The 22,706-nt window shown below is 56.4% G+C and overlaps 2 protein-coding genes across 2 annotated transcripts in view; both read right to left on the bottom strand.

The window, feature by feature from the left end:
• Positions 1-22,706, bottom strand: part of LOC103347332 (uncharacterized) — an 87,033-nt gene that overhangs the window by 54,643 nt on the left and 9,684 nt on the right. The gene's annotated exons all lie outside the window — the stretch shown is intronic.
• Positions 1,271-4,269, bottom strand: LOC138846468 (TBC1 domain family member 26-like). The gene is made up of 3 exons (XM_070062423.1): positions 3,341-4,269; positions 2,789-2,896; positions 1,271-1,706 (listed from the first exon to the last, which is right to left on the bottom strand). Exons 1-3 carry the CDS (start codon positions 3,377-3,379, stop codon positions 1,593-1,595), a joined length of 261 nt encoding a protein of 86 aa, XP_069918524.1. The 5' UTR covers positions 3,380-4,269; the 3' UTR covers positions 1,271-1,592.

The following is a 22,706-nucleotide window of genomic DNA, read 5'->3' as shown; positions in this document are numbered from 1 at the left end:
CCTGAACTTAGGCAGCACAGGGGGAGAGCTCAAGTATGGACACCTGTTACCCCCAAGATGTCAGCATGGGCCAGGTTGCTGTGGGAATCCAGATCCATGCCCATGGAAGCTTCTGGACCCCTGAGCTCTGCAGGTGAGCCGGTGGCCCTTTCTCACATGAGGAAGAAGTAAGCCAGGAAGTGCTACCAGGACCGGAACAGGAGGAGTGCCTCTGGCATGGGTGCAGGCCTGGGCTTCCTGAGTGCCAAGCCCCCTGGGAACCAGGGCACCAGGCAGGGTTGGCCAGTGGCAGGTCAGGGGGGTGGGGATGTCCAGGCCTTGCTGGGTCACCCATGGAGCCCTGCGCCTGCTCCACTCATGGGAAAGTCTGAGTGGGTGGTTGTGGCAGTGGCGCTGTACAGAGTGGGATTCAGGCCCATGGGTCCAACCACAGGACTGGTGGGTGTAATGGCATCAGTGGGACCCAGAGCAAAGTTGTACACCTGATCTGCCCTGCCTTTGCCCCCCGCCCCACTGCGTGGAATGCTAGTCCTGGGAGGGGCGTCCCAACACGGCCAAGCTCCTGGGGTCTGGAGACCAGCCCAGGAGAAGGCTGCCTTTCTCCTCCCAGAACTTGAGGTTGGGTCCAAGGAGGCTCAGAGCCTGGCCTCCACCGCTCTTCCTCAGAGCTATGGATGAGTGAGGCCCCCTCAACCCAGGCTGGGATCTTTGTGACCAGGGGTGCCCTGCAGGGACTGCCGGGATAGCACCTGCGCTATGATCCCAGAATACTCACGGGATTGTAGACGGAATAGGCCATCAGTATGTGGAATAAGGCCTGTTGGCTGGAAGAGAGAGGACAGAGGCCGTGTGTCTTGTGCTGCCGAGGCTCTCAGTGCAGCTCTGCCTAACAGAGCCTGACAGCCACACGCAGGGCCCGTGACACTCTGCTCATGCGCAGTGACGTCGTCAGGGCACCTGCGTGTTGTCCACCATGTGGGTGAGCGCCGCCTGCAGGGACACGCACACCTCCCAGGGCGCAGTCACGTGCACTTTCATTTCCCAGGTGGGTGTTCAGGGCACAGGTGAGCGTCCCACTGTGGGAGTGCAGTCCCGTGGGTCCAAGCTGTGCAGAGTCAGCCTCCCATGCACGTTCAGCCTTGTAGGGAGCAGCACCCGGCATCCTCAGTGGTTTTAGTTCCCCCCTCCCACAGCTGTGCGCTGGTGCCCCTTTGTGGTGTAGGGAATAAGTGTGTGTTCATGCCCTGAGGAGGTGAAGTGTGTGTGCTTTAATGAAGGGTCCCCCCGAGCCTGTGTTCCCGGGGTACTGGGGGGCTGCCCACTGCTTCCTTGTGACTGAGTTGAAGGGCTCCTTGAATATTCTGGAAACAACACCTTTATTAGTTAGATTGCTACTATTGTCTCCCCTGGTGTTTCTTTTCATTTCAGTCTCTCCACAGTGTCTTGGGAAAGTTTGTGTACTATAGAAAAGGCAAGTTTGTTTTCTGTGCTCAATGAACTGTTTTAGGCTTGCACCCAATCTTCCCTAGGGACCCCATGTGCCCCAGGACCCTTGCTCCTCCCACCCGCGGGTCCTCCCCAGCCCAGAGGCCTCACTTCATTCCGTAACGTTCCCGGAACATGAGGTGGTTTCTGAAAGTCCATGCGATGGCGGAGTCGATGTGATGGAAGTGAGTGGCGCCCAGCCTGGCCAGCTCTTTCATCTCCTGCAGGGCAGGGACAAGGGGGAGGGGCAGCCTCAAGAACTGCACAAGCCCCATTGCCACACAAGGACCTCAAGTCCACGTCAGCTCTTCTGGCTGACATGGAGTTCCCTGCAAGCGCTCATTCCTTTCTGGGTCCCACCTTGAGGGAGGGTCATGGGCTCCCTACTTGCCTCAGTGCCCACGTAACCCTGACGGTCAGCAGCAGACAGGGGCTCTGAAAGGTCCCTGTGCACTCCCCCTGCCTGCCTCAGCTCTCAGCACGACGTGGTCTGCCCCCAGCCAGGCTTCTGAGCCTCCTAGCTGAAATCTCAGGGCCTGCCCTCCAGGAGTCAGCCACAGCCTAACCACTGCCCCATGCTGCCCCCTGCTGGAGGGGCCCATCTCCATCTTGACATTGCAAGCCACCCTTGGCTTGGAGCTGAGCCTGGGCAATGACTGTCTCCAGGCCCAGCTCCCAGGGCCAGCCCCAGACTGCAGACTTGGGGGAGGCAGGGTGGGAAACACAGCTGGGCCCTGCTCCCTGATGGCAGCCAGGGGCCATGAGAGCCAGCTGCAGTTGACTGCCCTCTGCTCACACCAGTCCTCACTCCCTCCTTTCCCAGAAGCATTGAGAGCTGTGTGACCATTGGAGCGGCCTCTCCAGGCAAGGGCAATGCCAGGGGCTGCAAGTCCATGTGAAGGCAGGGCCAGCTGTGGGCAGGCCTAGGTGAGGGCCGGCCAGCTGCGGGCAGGCCATGTTAGCACAGAGCCTGTGGGGCTCCCTACCTCACACCATTGTGATCTCATCCTGGGAGACCCCCGCCCATCAGGGACCAGCAAGTCCTCTCTTCTGGCCGTATGCCAAGCTGCCCAGGTGAGCTCAGCAGAGAGCAGGTTAAAGCCTCTGGCACAAAACACACCTGTCCAGTCCCAGCTGGGTCTGAGGAGACGTGGAGGAGGCACTGACTAGGATCTAGGGAGAGGAAGGCAGGATGGGGAGGAGGCTCCCGAGGGCTCAGTGAGGGACGGTCCTCCACGGAGACTCAGGCTCCTGAGCAGGCCCGAGCAGGCCGGGCCCCCTTGGGCTGAGTGCAGAGCCGTACCGCGTATTTGCCCGGGTTCTGGGCCTTCCTCTTGTCCACCTCCAGCATCACGGCCCACACCTTCCCACGCACCTGGGCAGGGATGCCTTTGTAGATTCTGCGCTGAAACTACAGGAGAGAGGAGGCTCTGGTGAGTGGTGAACGTGGCCACTCGTGGAGGCAGCGCAGGGTGAGACAGCAGAGGGAGACGCCAGGGGCTCCCTGTGTATTGGCAGAGGGAGGATCTGCCCAGAGGGGGGCCTTATGACCCACAGTGACTGGAGGGCCAAGGGCTCAGGGGCACCGGCTCTGCCGTGTACGGACTGCCCCCTACAGGGCTCCTGGAACCACGCCTGCCCTGCATCCGGGATTGTCTTCAGCAGTGACTTCAGATTTTCTACCAGGACAGTGTCCTGTGTGTATGGGGAGGTGTGCCCATGACCTGTGTCTCTAGGGACTGGACAGTTGCCCCTGGGCATCTGAGAGGCAGGCGGTGCCTGGCACAGGAATGGGCACTGCTCAAACCCCAATTCAGCTCTCAGTGTTCCCGAGGGGCCCTCATCGCCACGGTACCTTGTCACTGCCGCGGTATTTACTATGGTTCTTGATCATCTTTATCCACTTCTGGATCCTTCTTACCTCCTGTTTACGCTGGAAAACGAGACAGGATGGCGTGAGCCCAGCTTGGGGCTCTGAGAGGGGCCCTCGGATGCAGCTCAGGAGCTCTGTGGGCGCTCAAATGGAAGGAGCCAGAAAAGGCACAGACCGTGAGCCCCAGATCTTCTGTCTGGGGGAGCATCGGTGGCCTGGCCTCTGACCCGAGCTGCCCCTTCGTCAAGGAGAGCCCCTGAGCTCCAGCCAGGTCACTCCCAACCATGCCAATGAGTCAGGGCGGCCGACAGCAGACACCCCTGAGCTGCGGCTCACTTCTGGGACAGGTGAGTGTGGTAAGATGTCAGCAGGTGCCGTATAAGTACCGCATCGCGGGACCTTATGGCGCTCCCACTCACCACTGCCGAGCCCCACGTGTCCCCTCTGCCCAGCTCTGCTTCCAGATGACTGGCCCATGGCCAAGGACTTGTCCTTACCTTTGCCCCCGGGGTGCTGTCTTGGGGCAGCTTCTGCTCACTGGAAAGCAAGGGAGGCGGAGAGGTGAGGACAGGACCACAACAGGCACCGCGACCTCCCTAGTGGGCCAGGGAAGGACCAGCTTCATCCTCTCAGCCCAGGGGACTGAGATGGGGAGGGAGGGGCTGGTGACCATGAGCACAGGGAGCCTAGGGCCAGGCAGGGGCCCTTGCTGCCAGTGGGGGGCTCCAGGCCTGTCAGAGGTCCACCTTCGTGGGTGTGTGGCAGCCCCCCACAGCGGTTGGGGGGTGGCTGTCCTGAGCAGGGCCAGGCTGCCCAGGGCTGAGGCAGCTATATCCCCACATCAGCTCTGCCCAGGACGTCACCCTGGAACTGACCGAGTCCGAGTGACCTGCCTGAGAGATGCTCAGTGCTGTGAGTGTGCACCTGGGGCTCGAGGTACCTGAGACCCCCACACCCCTCAGGGTCCCCCACTGCCCACCCTCCCCCCGTGCCCTGGCCTCCTGAGGTCATGCGCCCCACCTCACCCCCTCCTCTGTCAGCCCAGACCCTGACCATCTCTCCACCACTCTGCTCCTACTTATTCTCCAGGTTCTGGTACAACATGGAGGCAGAAGCCCTTATCCCCGTGCTAAGGTGGGCTGCTGAGTCATGCCAGAGATGGCCCGAGATGGCTCCATCCCTCCAGGTTACCGGAGCCCACCCTCCAGCAACGGGGCCTCTCTCCCCGACATCTGTGGGAACAGCCTCCATGTCCGACTCCTGCCCCCAAATGCTGACCAGTGCCTGCCTGTGACCACAGCTGAGCTCAAGGTCGGGACCCGGGGACAGGTGTGCCGCCTCATGTTGGGGTTTCTGACCCCAGTCCCGCCCTGGGGTGAGCTGGGGTGCGGAGGACTCACTGCAGGAACCCAAGCCTGTCTGGGACGAGGCAGCCGCCCTCATCGTCCTCTTCTTCGGGCACCAACAGTGCCGCTCCTCGGCATCCCTGCAGCCGAGAGGGACCCGGATGAGAAGTCACTGGGGGAGCTGTCCACCTGCCCCCTCCCCCGTGTCCCCAGGGAGGCTGGGTCTGGCTCTCACAGGCACAGTCCTTGAGGCAGGGCCCCACCTCCTCCCCCAGCACCCTGGGCGGTACCTGCTCATATTGTCTGATGAGCGCTGCTCGCTCCTGGGCCCTCCGGGACCTCAGGGCATTCATATCCAATCTGTAAGACACACACGCACATGAGAGCCAGCACCGGGGAGCCCACAGGAATGCTGCCCTGAGGGCTGTCCCCCTGGTCAGAGGGGGGACAGCCACACAGCCAGGCAGGCGGGCACCTGGTGTCTGGGTCCCTGGAGGATGACTTGTGCAGAGCTCAGGGACTAGGGACGGTTGGGGAAGGACAGCCCCCACCTTGCCTCCCCTGCCCTTGGAAAGGAAGCTCCTCCCCCAGGCTGGCATCCATGTGTCCTCCAGGGAGCCCAAGTCTACGGGGCTCCCTGGCCTGCTCCCAGCTCCCGCATCTCTGGGGCTCTCAGAGCCGGCCTCCCTGCCCACCTGATACCAGCTGACCCGACACCTAGTCTTGAACCCATGTCCAGACACGGACTCACACCCAGGCCCATTCAACACTGGTGACCAGCAGAGCGGGAAGAATGAGAAAACTGTATACACGCTCTGCACACAGGGGCAGCACTCAGAGCTCCACCACATCACTCATGGAATCCAGTGTGGGAGACCAGGGCCACCCCCTGGCAGGACCTTCCCCACACCACAGCTCATGCAGAGAGCAAGTGCCACTCACCTCCATCGCGAATCCATGTGATTCTCTGAAATGCGCCTGCTGCCTACAATACCAACTGGTCAGTTGGGCAGTAGACGCACTACTGGCCTCTGGTCGCCTCCCAGCCCAGAGTGCGCATCTCAGTGACTGTGACATCACAGAAGCCTGCCAGCCAATCCCTAGTGGCTCTGCTGTGGCAGGGCTCAGGGTCCTCAGGCCTGGCTTCATTAAAGGTCACCACAAGTGGGGCCTGTGTTCTCCCCAAGGCCCAGGTGAAGAGGGCAGGGCTCTGGCAGAACTGCCCCGGAACCAGGGGTGCCAGGGCCCTCTGCCACCTGCCGTAACGGTCTCAAGTCCCAGGCAACCGGCACCTCCCGCCAATCCTTTCTGCCTCTGCTATTGTATTACAGCCCAACTGTGAAGGCCTCTTTCTTTGAACACAAGGTCGCATAGGGAGCCCCACATAGACCTGTCCCCACACTCGGGGCTGCCCCTGCCATGACCTGAACTGAGACTCCCAGGGTGCAGCCTCCTGTCCTACCACAGGCCCCACCCCAGCACTGCCACCCTCTGCTGCCCCTCCTGCTCTGTTCCAGCCCTTCTTCCCTGGAGTTGTAGGAGGTGGACACAGGGGTCCTCTGGGATGGAGGCAGGGGAGCGTCCCGCTGAGCACCTCAAGCCAGTGTGGCCCAGCCTGTCCAGAGCGGGAACCAGGGCCCTGTCCTGGACACGGGCCAGGGCTTCAGGCACAGAGCACTGAGAACTCCTGGGCACCAGCACCTGAGCCGCATGCTGGTAACACCGGGCTGCTGCTGACCATAAGGACAGGGACAGCACCCGTCAGGCTGCAGGCAGGAGTAGCCACAGGCCCGCGGCTCCCCGGGGTGCTGATCGCAAGGTTGCTCCCCCTGGGAAAGTGGCTCAGCCCTCCCCCAGCACCTCCTTGGTCCTGGGCCCCACACTGCACCTAAGCTGCCACCTTATGGCCACAGTCGGTTCTTTTCCCTTCAAGGGCACACTGCTCTGCCTCTCTGCCCACTTCCCTTGCCCTGGCATGGAGACCACAGGGTGCAGGGCCCTGGTCACCCACACACCTGCTGGCCTCCTCTGCGGAGTGTGAATGAGTGCACCGCTGTGTCGTGTCCAGAGATGCTGTCCAGCAACACTTGGGTTTTAACTGATTCTTATATTCCCCCCCCCCCCAACTCAGCTTCTCAGCTTTAAATTGCATTGTAAACTCTTTGGAAGACTCACAAAGTGCTGTAAAATAACACAGCGAGTGCTGAATGGGGACCACTCAGCTTCAGCAGTCAGATGTTCCTAACTGGGTGGAAGACGCCCATTCGTTTTCCTTTCTCTGCCTGAGTTCAAACTCCAGATGCCTAGGCTTAGTGTTCTCCACATTGCATTTTCCTTCACTGGGGGGGAGGTTTTTTCCCCAGAGTCCATGTGCAGGGAGCATGGGTGCATGGGCCCCAAACCAGCTCCTGCATGGACGGGCGCTGGCCTCCTGGGGTGGCTTAGGGTGCACAGGGGTGAGTTCCCATTGTTGTTGCTACAAATGTTTCCTTATCATCAAGGTGTTGTTACATATGTTTAATTCGTGGATCTTGGGGTGTGGTTGCTTCCATCCACTGTTCCCCTCAGCATAGGCCTGCAGTGGCCAGTGGCTGAGGCCTTAAAATAAATAAATCTTTAAACAATAAAAATTAAAGTTCAAAATAAAAGCAAGTTCCTCTACTTCTCTCCCTCTTTCTCTCTACATCTTTGACTCTACCCGCCGCTCCCTGCACCCCCATGGGATGTTGGCCACCATGTTGGATGCAGCATGAAGGCCCTCCAGAGCCGTGAGCCAATCAGCTCATGTGGCTTGGACATCGCCCCAGTCTGTGGGATTCTGTCACAGCAGCAGAGAGCTGACCGAGACACCTGGTGTCGCCTGTGTCCTCACTGCACATAGATTTGCATCTGTCAGACGGAGTCTGGTGGGACACAGCCCCAGGGTCCCAGAGGTGGGGTAATGAGGGGGTCTCTGCTCCCCAAGCCCTCCCGTCCCCTGGGCTCCCTTTCACTCCTGCAGAGGCAGGGGTCCCCCATTGCTCCTCTGTGGAGGGAGCTCAGTGAGCACAAAGAGCAGGTCTCCCCTGGGGTAAGTGCTTTAGACAGAGTTTGTGGCACCAAGAGGGGTGTGGGACCTTTAAGAGGTGGGCAGAGTAGGAGGTTGCTAGGTGAGATGGGGTGGGGCCCTGGGAAGGCATGAGTGCTGGGCTCCCAGAATCAGGGCTGGGCCAGCCAAAGGCAGGAAATGCATCTGGGTCTCCCTCCCTCCTGGGTGATGGAACCCCAGTACTTGGACCACCACCTGCAGGTGCCACCTGAACCCCCGAGTGTGCATTAGCGGGGAGCTGGAATGGCAGCCAAGGAGCTGGGAGTAGAACCAGGCCCTCTGACTGGGGATGTGGGCGCCCCAATCCGGGACTTCACCGCTGCCTGGAGCGCCCACCCCGACCTCTTCTCTCTGTGAAGCCAGCCCAGGTACAAGTGTGGGAGAAACAGGAAAAGAATCAGCCCACCCTGCCCCCCTCCAGCAAGCCACCGGTGACAGGAGCGGCTGCTATCTGGGCCTCCCAGCAGCTCCTTGGTCACCAGGATGACACAGATGTTCCTCCCGAGACAGCCCTGTGCCGAGTGCCCTCAGTGAGTTGTGACAGAGCAGGGGGCAGGTAGCAGATCCAGGCCCAGAGGGCACAGACAGGAATGTGGGGGGCCTGAGACAGGCGGCAGCATCATGACCACAGGGCTGAGCCACCGCAGACACCCAGACCCTGGGCCCACTGTGCGGGAGACCCCACGCGGGGTGTGTTTGCGGGGTCACAGCTGTGTCCACAGTTGGGGGTTGGCACTGGGACCAGCTGAGGCACGAGAGAGGATTTCTGGATCATGGCCAGGGGCGTTCATGCCCCCTGACCTTTAGGTCCTTCTGTCTGGTCAGGGACCCCTTCCCACCCCTTATGTCCCTTGGGCCTGGAGGTGGGAGGTCTCATATCCATCTATAGGTGGGCACCACTGCTACCGTGCACGGCCTCACACTGAGCAGCCGAGCAGGTCTCCCTGCAGAGGGCGGGGCAGCAGAGTGGCTGCGGCTGTGCAGTTGGGCACGCGCCCCGGCTCTGAGCCGCAGTGTGCTCACGGTGACGCTGGGACTCTCCCTGCCGCTCTGAAGGAGGCTAGCTGGCTATGCCTGGTCAGTGACGCGTGTGTCCTGCGGATCTCGGCCATGGCGACGGAGACCACACACCCCCCCGCCCCGCCCCACACTGCACCCCTGCAGGAACAACACGGACAGCCCTGGATCCAGCCACCACTGGCAGTCACGGCAGCCGGCCCCGCTGCACCGCCCGCCTCCCACACCCTTGCCCGGTGTCTGGTCCAGCACTGAGCAGACTCTGTGCAATGCGGGCTTTTATTGTTGCCTCCTTCTTTGAGAGGCCGCCAGTGCGCGGGGCTGCACCTGCTGAGAACGTAGGCCCAGGGTGGCCCTGGGTCTTCTGGCTGGGAGGGCTCCCTTAACAAAGAGGATCTGAGAAGATTTTACTCTGCAAAGAGAAGTTGGGACACCTGGTGAGGCCGGGGACCATAGACACCTGCAGGGCGCAGGCACAGGGCACTTCCTGGGGAGGAGCTGCAGCCTGGCACTGGATCTGGGCAGCTGAAGTCAGATCCTCTCCTACACCCTGGGTGCCTGAGAAGCTCTCCTAAAAATCCTTCCATTGATGAGGAATGAGGGGGAGGTTCTCTGTGGGGGGTGCAGGCGAGGCTGGGACAGGCAGGGGCTACACAGAAGGCCTGGCAAGGTGGCAGTGGCACCGGGGGCCTCCAGGAATGCACAGACCCCAGTCCGCTGGCCCCTTCTGTCTCTGGCACACTTGCAGCCTAGCAGTGCCCATCCCTGCCTGTGCTCCACCTGCAGTCAGGGTTTGGTCTGCTTTTTCCCCAGCTGTCGCCAGGCCCGGGAGGACAGGAAGGGCTGTTGGAGGTCTAATTCCAGGCTCCGGAGCCCCAGATGGCTGTTTGGGGTCCAGGGAGAAGGAAACATGAGGTCTGGGGGTGGAGGAGGGCACCTGAGGGGTCAGGGTGAGTTAGTGAGATTTGAAGGCAGACAGCACCCAGTGGTCACCGCTTGGAGAAGATTCGACTCGGGCGCTGGAGAGGCTGTGGCCAGGGAGGCCAGAGCTGAGATTTTACAGAGGCAGGGCTGCCGTGGGGACAGCGGCCCTGGAGGGTCTTGGGCCTGCCTGGGGGAGCTGAACAGCCATGGAGCCCAGGGCTCCGGGTCCACACAGTCTCCCTCCCTGTACTTGCCCGCACCGTGGGGGGGGGGCGGCCCCCAACTCTGCGTCCTCATCTGGAGGTTCTTCCCACAGAGTCCCAGGCTGGGCTGTGGTGGGCACGAGCAGTGCCCCTCCCCAGGGCCCCGGAAGGAGCCGGTGTTGGGCCAGGCCCAGCTGGACTCACCACGGCACTGATCGCGTGCCCCTTCTCCTCTGCTGTCAGTTTCCCATCTCGCACTGCTTCAGCGCAAGGGCTGCACTAGCGGGTCACTTTGGTAATTTTGCACATAGGAAATGTACTCATCGGAGGGTCCTGACAGAAATTCATAAACAGCTGTCTGCACAGCCGGCAGATGTCACAATCTGAAGAGAAATGGAAGGCATGGGTCATGGCAGGTGCGTCCCTTCACCCGCCCTGGGAGCCAGCACTGCCCTGGAAAGCTGGCCCCTGCCCCCAGAGCACCCCCAGCCCAGGCGTCCGTGGCTGGCACCCACTGGCAAGAGAGAACAGGAGCCAGGCAGCGCCGAGCAGCACCAGGCAAGCAGCAGGCTTCATGGTGCAGGGACAGCCGCTGCCATCGCGGGGCCCTTTATACCTGCTCCGTGTCCCCAGTGGGGCAGGAGGGGCCTGTCCTCCCGGGGATGGGGGGCTCCACGCCCAACCCAGGCCACAGCTTGCATGACCTGCAGTTGCAGAGGGCGCACGTGTGTGTGTGTTGATACTGGCCAAGTCCAGCCCTGGATTAACACAGGGCTTAGCTCCTTCTCCCTCTCTCTTCCCGGGGACCTGACCATGGGCCCATGCCTGGGTGCAGGGAAGGCGCAGAACCAGTGGAAACCCTGCCTGGGCAAGGGGAGAAAGCACCACACAGGGCCTCTGGAGCCCTGGGCCAGCTCAGCCTCTCGCACCTTGGCTGGGACCCTGACGACTGGCTGCTGTGACTATGGGATCTGCAGGACACCCAGTGCCAGTGTGGCGGGCAGGCTGGAGCACAGCTCCTCTGCTTCTCTCTTGCACTCACGGCCCTGAAGGCTAGGGGACACGGGGTAGACCAGTTGTCTCTAAAGACCTACTTGGCATTTGACCGCATTCTGCTCTTTGGGGCTCGAGGGCCCTGGCTGGGCTGGGAGAGACACCCAGGTCCTTGTCTTCCCGTGGGGAGAACAGAACCAGGACACACACAGAAGTGCAGCCTTGTCAAAAGGCAGGGGTCGTGCATGACTTCTCCATCTCTTCCCGCACCTGCGCTCCCCGAAAGACGCCCCAGGGGAGCCCAGCTCCCTTCTGTCCCTGGCTTCCCCGCACACACCCTCTCCCACCCTGCTGCCTCTGCCACCTCCTGCCCAGTCTCCCTCCCTCCATGGCCTCCTTCCATTTTTTTTTTTTAGATTTATTTGAAAGCCACAGTTACAGAGAAGCATTGACAGAGTCAGAGAGCAAGAGGTCTTCCACCCGCTGGTTCACTACCCAGATGGCCACAACAGCCGGAGCTGCATCGATCCGAAGCCAGGAGCTTCTTCAGGGTCTCGCATGTGGGTGCAGGGGCCCAAGGACCTGGGCCATCTTCTACTGCTCTCCCAGACCATAGCAGAGAGCTAGATCAGAAGAGGAATGCCTGGGACTGGAACCAGCACCCATATGGTGAGGGAAGTCTTGCAGCTGCAAGTTCACCTCCCCCACACAGGGGAGCACAGCTGGGGCTGGCCGGAAGCTGGCCAGGAAGCAGCAGTGGGACAGGACTCTAGGCGTTCTGACCTGTGATGCCCACATCCTAAGCAGCAGTGGAACCCGCTGTGCCCCAGCACCTGCCCTGCACGTGAGTTCTTGCTGTGGCAGGACTGGGCTGGTAGAGGGAAGCTTGTGCTAAGGCGAGTTCTGCTTCCTTGGCTTGCTCTGCTCTCGTCCACCTGCACACGCTTGCCTTCTGCTGTCCACTGTGGCCAGGAGCAGCAAGAGGGCCTGGTGGGGAGCGCTGATGTGCTTGGGGCTCCCCAGGGTGCAGCCCAGCAGGAGCTGGGAGGCCAGTAGGAGTGACAGCCAGGCTCAGCCCCAGTGCACACTCACCCCTGCGCGCTTGGGCTCGCCCTCCCATCTTCAGTTCTCCATGGTTTCCCTCCCTTGTGGAGGGACGGGAGCTCCAGGAACATGAGGGCTGTCAGAGGAGCTGAGGGCGTGGCCTGCTTCTCCGAAGTCTCTAAACAAGGACACGTTCACATGGGTAGGAGAGGACTTCAGTAAGTTCATGGATATTAGCATTTAAAGTGCACGGGCCAGGGTGGTGCTAACTTGCAATGATGGCATCCCATAGTGGAGAGCTGGTTCGAGTCCCAGCTGCTCAGCTTCGGATCCAGCTCTCTGCCAACAGGCCTGGGAAAGCAGTGGAAGACGGCCCCAATATGTGGGCCGCTGCTCCCGCATGGGAGTCACAGTTGGAATTCTGGTTCCTGACCTTCGCTTGGCATAGAACTGGACCTCAAGGACTTCTGGGGAATCAACCAGTAGATGAAGGATTTGTCTCTCTTTCACTGTCACTCTACATTTTGAATACATAAATAATTCCATTTTTTAAAGATTTATTTATTTGAAAGTCAGAGTTACACAGAGAGAGGAGAGGCAGAGACAGAGAGAGAGGTCTTCCATCCGCTGGTTCACTCCCCAGATGGCCACAACGGCTGGAGCTGTGCCGATCCAAAGCCAGGAGCCAGGAGTTTCTTCTGTGCCTGCAGGGTCCTGAGCGGGTCTCTGCCTGAGGATGGGGGCTGTGGAACCACCCATCTCCCCAGGAACACGGGGAAGCTTGCTGCCGCTGGGCACCGGGGTCACAAACTGGAGCAAACTCCTTTCCATGGAACAATTTAATACAGGCTCAGCACCACCTGAGGGTGGCGGTGGGGGAGGGGGGCGGGGAGGAGAGTACAGTGGCTCCTGGCATGGCTGTTGTCTTCCAGTGTCAGGGTGTCCTGGCCCCAGGAAGAGCCTGGGCGGTGGGGGCTCAACCAAGTGCATAGGATGCCGTGAAGACAAACGGAAGGCTGCTGCCCAGCCTGGGCAGGACAGATGGTGGACTCGACCTTGTGGGGAGCAGCTCGGACTAGACTAAGTTACTGGAATTAAGACTTATTCTATGCATCTGCTCTCCTCTGTGGGGAGCAGCTCGGACTAGACTGTTACTGGAATTAAGACTTATTCTATGCATCTGCTCTCCTACAATATGGCGCTGGGAGAGGAGAAAACAGCTTCTACCCAGCTGCCTCCAGTTCAACCAATAAACTGTAGGACTTGCTCCTGATTGGAGAGCAGCGTACTCGGCGTGTGGGCAGCCGAGTTGGGATTGGCGGAGGAGGACTATAAAGGAGGAGAGAGATGGCATGCACCAGGAACATCTATGGGGAACATCTAAGGGAACCCGTGCAGCCCCCGAGAGAGCCGGCCGGCGGTGTGCCGCTCCCCTGCGGAAGTGGGGAATGCGGCCAGGGGGAACTGCCCTTCCACGGAGGTGGAAGGGATAGTAGCAAACCCGGGGAGGGCCGAGCAGACGAAAGAACAGCGCAGGGTCCTGTGTCGTTCCTCCATGAAGAGGGGGAGCGACATAATGGTGCCGTGACTCGGATATGAAGCCTAGGCAGGGTTTGGTGTCGTTCCTCCACGAAGAGGGGGAGCGACATAATGGTGCCGTGACTCGGATAGGAAACCTAGCTCGGATAGGAAACCTAGGGCGGATAGGAAACCTAGGGCGGATAGGAAACTTAGGAGGGAAGAAATGACTCGGATAGGACGTGGGCCGCCAGGATTCGCCAGGTTAGTCCGGGGAACTTGGACTGAATGCCGGTGGTGGCGGAAACATTCGCAGAAGCCGCCGCGTGCAGAGAGAGCACGGGGCGTTGGCGCAAGGCCGTGGTGCGGGCGCGAAGTGCATGGAGACCGCGGAGCGTGCGCGCAGAGCCGGGAACCCGCCGGCGGGGCGAGGCGAGGCGCCGGGAAGCCGCGCAGAGCCGTGAAGCCGCCGCGGGGCGGGCGCCGGCGGGGCGAGGCACCGGGAAGCCGCGCAGAGCCGTGAAGCTGCCGCGGGGCGAGGTGCCGAGAAGCAGCCTCGGGGCGAGCGCCGCCGGAAAGCCGCAGGGATAAGAGAAACAGAAATTTAGAAGTAAAATGAGAGAAATAGGAATGCTGGAAGATAGAAGTAAAATGGGAGAAATAGGAATGCCCGGAGATAGAGAAATAGAAAGGCCTCCCCTCATCATGGCAATGAGAAAGCTTGGATTCGGTCTGCCTGATTAAGTGAGGCGATGAGCACCTGGGCGGCTAGCAGCTTATGCGCCGCAGGTCACCGAAGACAGGCACGAATTAACATCAGTAAGGCCTCCCCACAAAAAGGCAATGAGAAGGCTTGGATTCGGTTTGCCTGATAGAGCTTGTAAGCCCCTGCAGGCTCGACCAGAGCATGCGCTGCAGGGCACCGAACACAGGCACGCATCAGCGCCTAAAAACCTCCTCACAACATGGCGAAGAGAGGACCCGGATTCGGTTTGCCTGATTGATAGGACTTGTAAGAGCCTGTGGCAACTCTAGCAAGTAGAGCAGAGTGTGTGCCGCGGGACACCGAAGACAGGCGCGTATCAACGCCAAAAAAATAAAAAGAAAGGGGGATCTGTGGGGAGCAGCTCGGACTAGACTAAGTTACTGGAATTAAGACTTATTCTATGCATCTGCTCTCCTCTGTGGGGAGCAGCTCGGACTAGACTGTTACTGGAATTAAGACTTATTCTATGCATCTGCTCTCCCACAATATGGCGCTGGGAGAGGAGAAAACAGCTTCTACCCAGCTGCCTCCAGTTCAACCAATAAAATGTAGGACTTGCTCCTGATTGGAGAGCAGCGTACTCGGCGTGTGGGCAGCCGAGTTGGGATTGGCGGAGGAGGACTATAAAGGAGGAGAGAGATGGCATGCACCAGGAACATCTATGGGGAACATCTAAGGGAACCCGTGCAGCCCCCGAGAGAGCCGGCCGGCGGTGTGCCGCTCCCCTGCGGAAGTGGGGAATGCGGCCAGGGGGAACTGCCCTTCCACGGAGGTGGAAGGGATAGTAGCCAACCCGGGAAGAACCAGCAGCAAACCCGGGGAGGGCCGAGCAGACGAAAGAACAGCGCAGGGTCCTGTGTCGTTCCTCCATGAAGAGGGGGAGCGACACGACCTCTCTTCTAGGAGGCACCCATCATCCAGGTGCCCCATGGAATAAGAGGTAAGGAGGCCTCTGGCCAGGGAGGGCACGCGGATCTGGTCTCCCAGCCCAGGGCTGGCTCTGGCCGGCTCCAGCCCGTGACTGTCCCCAGAGTGCGTGGGGCTGCCATGCCAGTAGGGGGAAGTCTTCAGCCGTGGCCCCCAGGCGGGGACAGCCTGCATGGGCCCTGGTTCCGGGGGCTCCGAGGCCCGTGGAGGAGCCCACATCCACAGGCCCTCCTGGCTGCCAGCGTCGGAGAAGTCGTCCTCCCTGTGCTCTGGCCCGCTCAGGTTAGGGAGACTGGCGCACTGGCACAGGCCTCCCCACCTCGAGTACTCTGGAGACTCCGTGGGGCTGGCAGAACCTGGAGACTGTGGTCCCCACAGGGGAGCCCAGGCCGAGGGGCTCTGGGCTGCCTTCCCAGCTCTCCTCCTCCTCCATGCCTTCCCTCTCAGCGATGCAGAGGCCAAAGCTTTCTGGAGGACGGATCATCACTGCACGAGTAGCGGGACCCCTGGTCTGCTCCCACACTGCCACTGTGTCCTGAATGGTGATTTTGGCCTTCGGAGCAGTGGGGGCAGGAACGTGCATCTGGGGGACGCGTGCCTGCCCCAGGGGCCTGCTGCACCATTTTATAGCCTTGGCTGCAAGAAGAGACACGGTTTGTTTACCACAGCCCCTGTCTGGCCTGCTCGGTGCTTGCCCCGACCTCATCCTGGGGTCCCCATCACCACGTGTGACGCTGAGGACTCTTCCAGGCTGCTGGCCCCAGAGGGGAGGGTGTGTGCAGCCCGGGCAAGGGGAGCCCTGGGACACCACCGGCTCCTCCTGCACAGCCCCACAGGGTGGATGGCCCTGAACTCCCCACCTCACTCTCATCTCTGGGGACCCAGGCACCAACTCAGGACCCCGTCACCTCCCCCACCTGACCTCCTGCGCCCTAACAGTGCATTCGCTGAGTTACCCACATCTGAGTCCCTCCAACATGGCTGGAAAGGAACTGAGCCTAAGATGATGGGGGTGAGAGCTGGGGCTGTGGGGCAGACATGGAGTCCGGTTCAGGACTTGGGAACAGGGAATGCAGTTTCTAAAGAGGTGGCAGGGGTGCCCTGTGTCCTCTGCCCCTGGGCCACTGTCTCTTTCCTGGTGAGACTGGGCTGTCACCGCTACTGTCCCAGGAGCACCCAAGGAGGCAGCACCTGGAGGCACAGTGGGGCCTCCCCAGTGACTGGACAGCCTGCACCTGGACCTCCACTTAGAGCCCCTAGAGCTGGGACAAGCCCATCTCTGCTCTGCATGGGGACCCAGGCGCTCAGGTCCTTGATGGCAGCAGCAGCAGGGGACGAGCACGGGGACCCCTCCCCACCGGAGCCCAGAGGCCAGCGATGCTCCGGGTCCCGCTGCCTTCTGTTGGCCCGAGGCTAGGGCTGCAGAGCCCACACTCAGTTGCCCTTGAGTTCTGCCGCAGGGGCCCCCAGCGCCTGCCTCTGTGCCCACCCCTGCTCACAGGAGTGCACTCAGCCCCCACAACTGGGCTCAGGGCACCTGGGCCTTCCAGGGGTTCTCAGATGGCTGAAGGGGATCCAGTGCTGGCTGGTTTCCCCTTCACTGCACAGGGTCTCCCACAGCCCCACCTCCCTCTAGCCCTGCCCACATCCAGGTGGGAACCCACCCACCTGTCCTAGGAGGGTCCTGTGTGCAGACAGTTGTGGTCATCGGGCCAGGATGTCTTGGGTGTCACGCCAAGCACTGGAGGGACTGCTCAGGGGCCAATTTCCAGTGCGATGACCCTGGCCACTTCTCCTTGTGGTCTGTGGGGGCCTGGGATTGGGGATGCAACAGGGGGATTCTCAGTGCCCTCCTGAAGGGAACCCAGGCCTCCCCAACCCCCTCATGCCTCCCTCAAGTCCTGCTCACGAGGGACAGGCAGGGGGACCCCCAGCTCCTCCGTCCCAGCACCCGGGCCTCTGTGGGCCCTGAGGACTCACTGTGATGGATCTTGAGGGCCGTGTATGCCATGGCTGGGAGCACGTGCTCGCCCTCCAGGATGTAGATGTCCCGCATCCTCAGAGCCAGGGGGAACGGCACCTGGGGACAGAGGCATTGGAGGACCCGCCGTCAGGGCCTCAGCAGGGCCCACAGGGGTGGGTGTGCAGTGTCACTACAGGGGACAGGGGGAGACTGCAGGAGCAGTGACCCAGGATATTGAGGATCTCTGTCTCTCTGCCTTTCAAAGAAATAGCAAGATCAATAGGGGCCTGTGCTGTGTACAGTAGGCTAAGCCTCCACCTGCCACACCGGCATCCTGTATGGGGCCAGTTTGCATCCCAGCTGCTCCTCTTCCAAGCCAGCTCTCTGCTTATGGCCTTGGGAAGCAGTGGGAGATAGCCCAGGTGCTTGGGCCCCTGCACCCCTGTGAGAGAGCTGGAAGAAGCTCCTGGCTTCTGACTTCTGATCAGCTCAGCTCCTGCCACTGCAACCATTTGGGGAGTGAACCAGCAGAGGAAGACCTTTCTCTACGTCTTTCTCTGTCTATAACTCTACCTCTCAAATAAATAAAATATTTTTATTGAAGGACGGGGTGGAGCCAAGATGGTGGAATAGTGAGGGCACGCACCGATAGTCCAGGAAAATTTAGTTTAATAAAAGTGGAGTTATGGTAGCCTCAGAAAAAGGATCAGGAAAAAACTGCAGAGGAAACTCTTCCGGATCGAGTGGCTGTGACTCGGAGGACCTACTGGGAGAACAAGGTCGCCCACCGCGCGGAAGCCGAGCTGCGGGAGCTGCATGGTCTGCGCGCCAGTGCAGGAAGGGGAGTGGATGTCACACAGACACCAGCAGGGAGAGCAGGGACGCCCAGGGCTCCGAGTCCACACATTGGTGCTGGAAGGGGAGGTGAGCTCAGTAACTTGAGACATTGGCGGGGAAATGGCGGTCAGAATCTAGAGGGGAGCGGGAAAGTTCACCAGACTGACTACAGGAAAGAAGGAAAAAAGGTGGGGGGGTACTGGTACAGAGGAGTTTCTCTCTCTGCCAACCTTGCAAAGGCAAGCAAGAGACAAAGAGCAGGCCTTCACTCTGGATTTAGATAACAACTAGGGAGAGCTAAGGAACTGAGTCACTACAATTCAGTAGCCTAGGCAACCCAGTGGGAGTCCAGAGGAGAAACAGAGCCTGCACAGACTCTTTGGGTAGAAGCCAGAGATCGGAAGCTAAATACCATCAATTCTGCACAGCAGTGCGGTGCGGTATTACTTACCTCCTAAATAAATAAATAAATAAAAAGGAGAGATTTACCATGCATAACCTGAGGGTGTCACCTTTGCACACCCGTAACCCAGAAGAACCAAGCAGAGCTCTCAGGCCACACCCATCTCAAGCCTCCAAGGCTCCTCCAACAGCAGGCAGTCCACTTAACACAGACATAGTATAAAAAAAAAAAAAAAAAGCACAGTGACGAAAGAAGAATTAACTATGCCAAGCAACAAACACAGAAATCGAGGGAACAAGATCAACGATGACACTATGATGCCTCCAAATAAACAAAACACCCCAAGCCAAGATTATGAAGATGATGAGATAGAAGAAATGCAAGATATGGATTTCAAAAAATTTATGATAAGAACATTTAGAAGTTTTCACAACACAACATATCAAAACTTATGGGATACAGCAAAAGCAGTATTGAGAGGCAAGTTAATAGCAATAGGTGCCTATATCAAGAAATTGGAAAGGTACCAAATAAATGAGCTTTCAGCACATCTCAAGGACCTAGAAAAACTGCAGCAAACCAAACCCAAATCTAGTAGGAGAATGAAATAATTAAAATCAGAGAAGAAATTAACAGGATTGAATCCAAAAAAACATTACAAAAAATCAGCCAAGCGAGAAGCTGGTTTTTTGAAAAAATAAACATAATGGACACCCCATTGGCCCAACTAACTAAAAAAAGAAGAGAAAAGACCCAAATCAATAAAATCAGAGATGAAAAAGGAAACGTAACAACAGACACCACAGAAATAAAAAGAATCATCAGAAATTACTACAAGGACCTGTATGCCAGCAAACAGGAAAATCTATCAGAAATGGATAGATTCCTGGACACATGCAATCTACCAAAATTGAACCATGAAGACATAGAAAACCTAAATAGATCGATAACTGAAACAGAAATCGAAACAGTAATAAAGGCCCTCCCAACAAAGAAGAGCCCAGGACCAGATGGATTCACTGCTGAATTCTACCAGACATTTAAAGAAGAACTAATCCCATTTCTTCTCAAACTATTCAGAACAATTGAAAAAGATGGAATCCTCCCAAATTCTTTCTATGAAGCCAGCATCACCTTAATCCCTAAGCCAGAGAAAGATGCAGCACTAAAAGAAAATTATAGACCAATATCCCTGATGAACATAGACGCAAAAATCCTCAATAAATTTCACACCAATAGAATACAACAACACATCAGAAAAATCATCCACCCAGACCAAGTGGGATTTATCCCTGGTATGCAGGGATGGTTCAACATTTGCAAATCAACCAATGTGATTCACCACATTAACAGACTGCAAAAGAAAAACCATATGATTATCTCAATTGATGCAGAGAAAGCATTCGATAAAATTCAACACCCTTTCATGATGAAAACTCTAAGCAAATTGGGTATAGAAGGAACATTCCTCAATATAATCAAAGCAATTCATGAAAAACCCATGGCCAGCATCCTATTGAATGGGGACAAGTTGGAAGCATTTCCACTGAGATCTGGCACCAGGCAGGGATGCCCACTCTCACCACTGCTATTTAACATAGTTCTGGGAGTTTTAGCCAGAGCCATCAGACAAGAAAAAGAAATTAAAGGAATACAAATTGAGAAGGAAGAAGTCAAACTATCCCTCTTTGCAGACAATATGATTCTTTACTTAGGGGATCCAAAGAACTCTACTAAGAGACTATTGGAACTCATAGAGGAGTTTGGCAAAGTGGCAGGATATAAAATCAATGCACAAAAATCAACAGCCTTTGTATACACAAGCAATGCCATGGCTGAGAAAGAACTGCTAAGATCAATCCCATTCACAATAGCTACAAAAACAATCAAATACCTTGGAATAAACTTAACCAAGGACGTTAAAGATCTCTACGATGAGAATTACAAAGTCTTAAAGAAAGAAATAGAAGAGGATACCAAAAAATGGAACAATCTTCCATGCTCATGGATTGGAAGAATCAACATCATCAAAATGTCCATTCTCCCAAAAGCAATTTATAGATTCAATGCAATTCCAATCAGGATACCAAAGACATTCTTCTCAGATCTAGAAAAAATGATGCTGAAATTCATATGGAGGCAAAAGAGACCTCAAATAGCTAAAGCAATCTTGTACAACAAAAACAAAGCTGGAGGCATCACAATACCAGATTTCAGGACACACTACAGGGCAGTTGTAATCAAAACAGCATGGTACTGGTACAGAAATAGATGGATAGACCAATGGAACAGAATTGAAACACCAGAAATCAACCCAAACATCTACAGCCAACTTATATTTGATCAAGGATCTAAAACCAATTCCTGGAGCAAGGACAGTCTGTTCAATAAATGGTGCTGGGAAAACTGGATTTCCACGTGCAGAAGCATGAAGCAAGACCCCTACCTTACACCTTACACAAAAATCCACTCAACATGGATTAAAGACCTAAATCTACGACCTGACACCATCAAGTTATTAGAGAACATTGGAGAAACCCTTCAAGATATTGGCACAAGCAAAGAGTTTCTGGAAAAGACCCGGGAGGCACAGGCAGTCAAAGCCAAAATCAACTACTGGGATTGCCTCAAATTGAGAAGTTTCTGTACTGCAAAAGAAACAGTCAGGAGAGTGAAGAGACAACCGACAGAATGGGATAAAATATTTGCAAACTATGCAACAGATAAAGGTTAATAACCAGAATCTACAAAGAGATCAAGAAACTCCACAACAACAAAACCAACAACCCACTTAAGAGATGGGCCAAGGAACTCAATAGACATTTTTCAAAAGAGGAAATCCAAATGGCCAACAGGCACATGAAAAAATGTTCAAGATCATTAGGACTCAGGGAAATGCAAATCAAAACCACAATGAGGTTTCACCTCACCCCGGTTAGAATGGCTCACATACAGAAATCTACCAATAACAGATGCTGGCAAGGATGTGGGGAAAAAGGGGCACTAACCCACTGTTGGTGGGAATGCAAACTGGTCAAGCCACTATGGAAGTCAGTCTGGAGATTCCTCAGAAACCTGAAGATAACCCTACTGTTCGACCCAGCCATCCCACTCCTTGGAATTTACCCAAAGGAATTTAAATTGGCAAACACAAAAGCGGTCTGCACCCTAATGTTTATTGCAGCACAATTCACAATAGCCAAGACCTGGAACCAACCTAAATGCCCATCAACGGTAGACTGGATAAAGAAATTATGGGATATGTACTCTTTAGAATACTATACCGCAGTAAGAAACAATGAAATCCAGTCATTTGCAACAAAATGGAGGAATCTGGAACACATCATGCTGAGTGAAATAAGCCAGTCCCAAAGGGACAAATATCATATGTTCTCCCTGATCAGTGACAACTGACTGAACACCAAAAAGGAAACCTGTTGAAGTGAAATGAACACTATGAGAAATGGTGACTTGATCAGCATAGCCCCGACTGTTAATGAACAACTTAATACATTATCCCTCTTAGTATTTTTTTTGTCTGTTCTACTTAATATGACTGGTTTAATTCTGTAATTAATACACAGTTATTCTTAAGTGTTGAAATTTAACTGAAATGTGATCCCTGTTAAACATAAGAGTGGGAATAAGAGAGGGAAGAGATGTACAATTTGGGACATGCTCAAGCTGACTTGCCCCTAATGGTAGAATTAGAAACATACCAGGGGATTCCAATTCAATCCCATCAAGGTGGCATATACCAATGCCATCTCACTAGTCCAAGTGATCAATTTCAGTTCACAATTGATCATAATGAAAGGACTAAGAGTCAAAGGGATCACATAACAAGTCTAGTACCTGCTAATACTAACCAATAGAATAAATAAAGGGGAGAGTGATCCAACATGGGAAGCGAGATACTCAGCAGACTCATAGAATGGCAGATGTCCTAAACAGCACTCTGGCCTCAGAATCAGCCCTAAAGGCATTCGGATCTGGCTGAAAAGCCCACGAGAGTATTTCAGGCATGGAAAGCCAAGACACTCTGGCAAAAAAAAAAAAAAAAACCCTAAATGAAAGATCTCTATGAGTGAGATCCCAGTGGAAAGAACAGGTCTTCAAAGAAGGAGGTACCTTTCTCTGAAGGGAGGAGAGAACCTCCACTTTGACTATGACCTTGTCTAAACAAGATAGGAGTTGGAGAACTCAAAAGGCTTCCATAGCCTTGGAAACTCATGACTGCAGCATAGGGAGATTACTGATGCCATAAACAGGAGTGTCAATTTGTAAAGTCAACAACAGGAGTCACTGTGCACTTACTC

Source organism: Oryctolagus cuniculus, chromosome 18 (genome assembly GCF_964237555.1).
Source record: "Oryctolagus cuniculus chromosome 18, mOryCun1.1, whole genome shotgun sequence".
Classification (NCBI taxonomy): Eukaryota; Metazoa; Chordata; class Mammalia; order Lagomorpha; family Leporidae; genus Oryctolagus; species Oryctolagus cuniculus.
The sequence above is the reverse complement of the archived record's forward strand: the minus strand, read 5'-3'. Positions and strand labels throughout refer to the sequence as shown.

Coding starts and splice junctions, on each gene's coding strand:
- LOC138846468 (XM_070062423.1), bottom strand. CDS start 3,379: ATGATCAAGAACCATAGTAAATACCGCGGCAGTGACAAG. Junction 2,897..3,340: donor AATACCGCGGCAGTGACAAG/GTACCGTGGCGA, acceptor TCTCTCCTGTAG/TTTCAGCGCAGAATCTACAA. Junction 1,707..2,788: donor AGAACCCGGGCAAATACGCG/GTACGGCTCTGC, acceptor CCTGCCCTGCAG/GAGATGAAAGAGCTGGCCAG.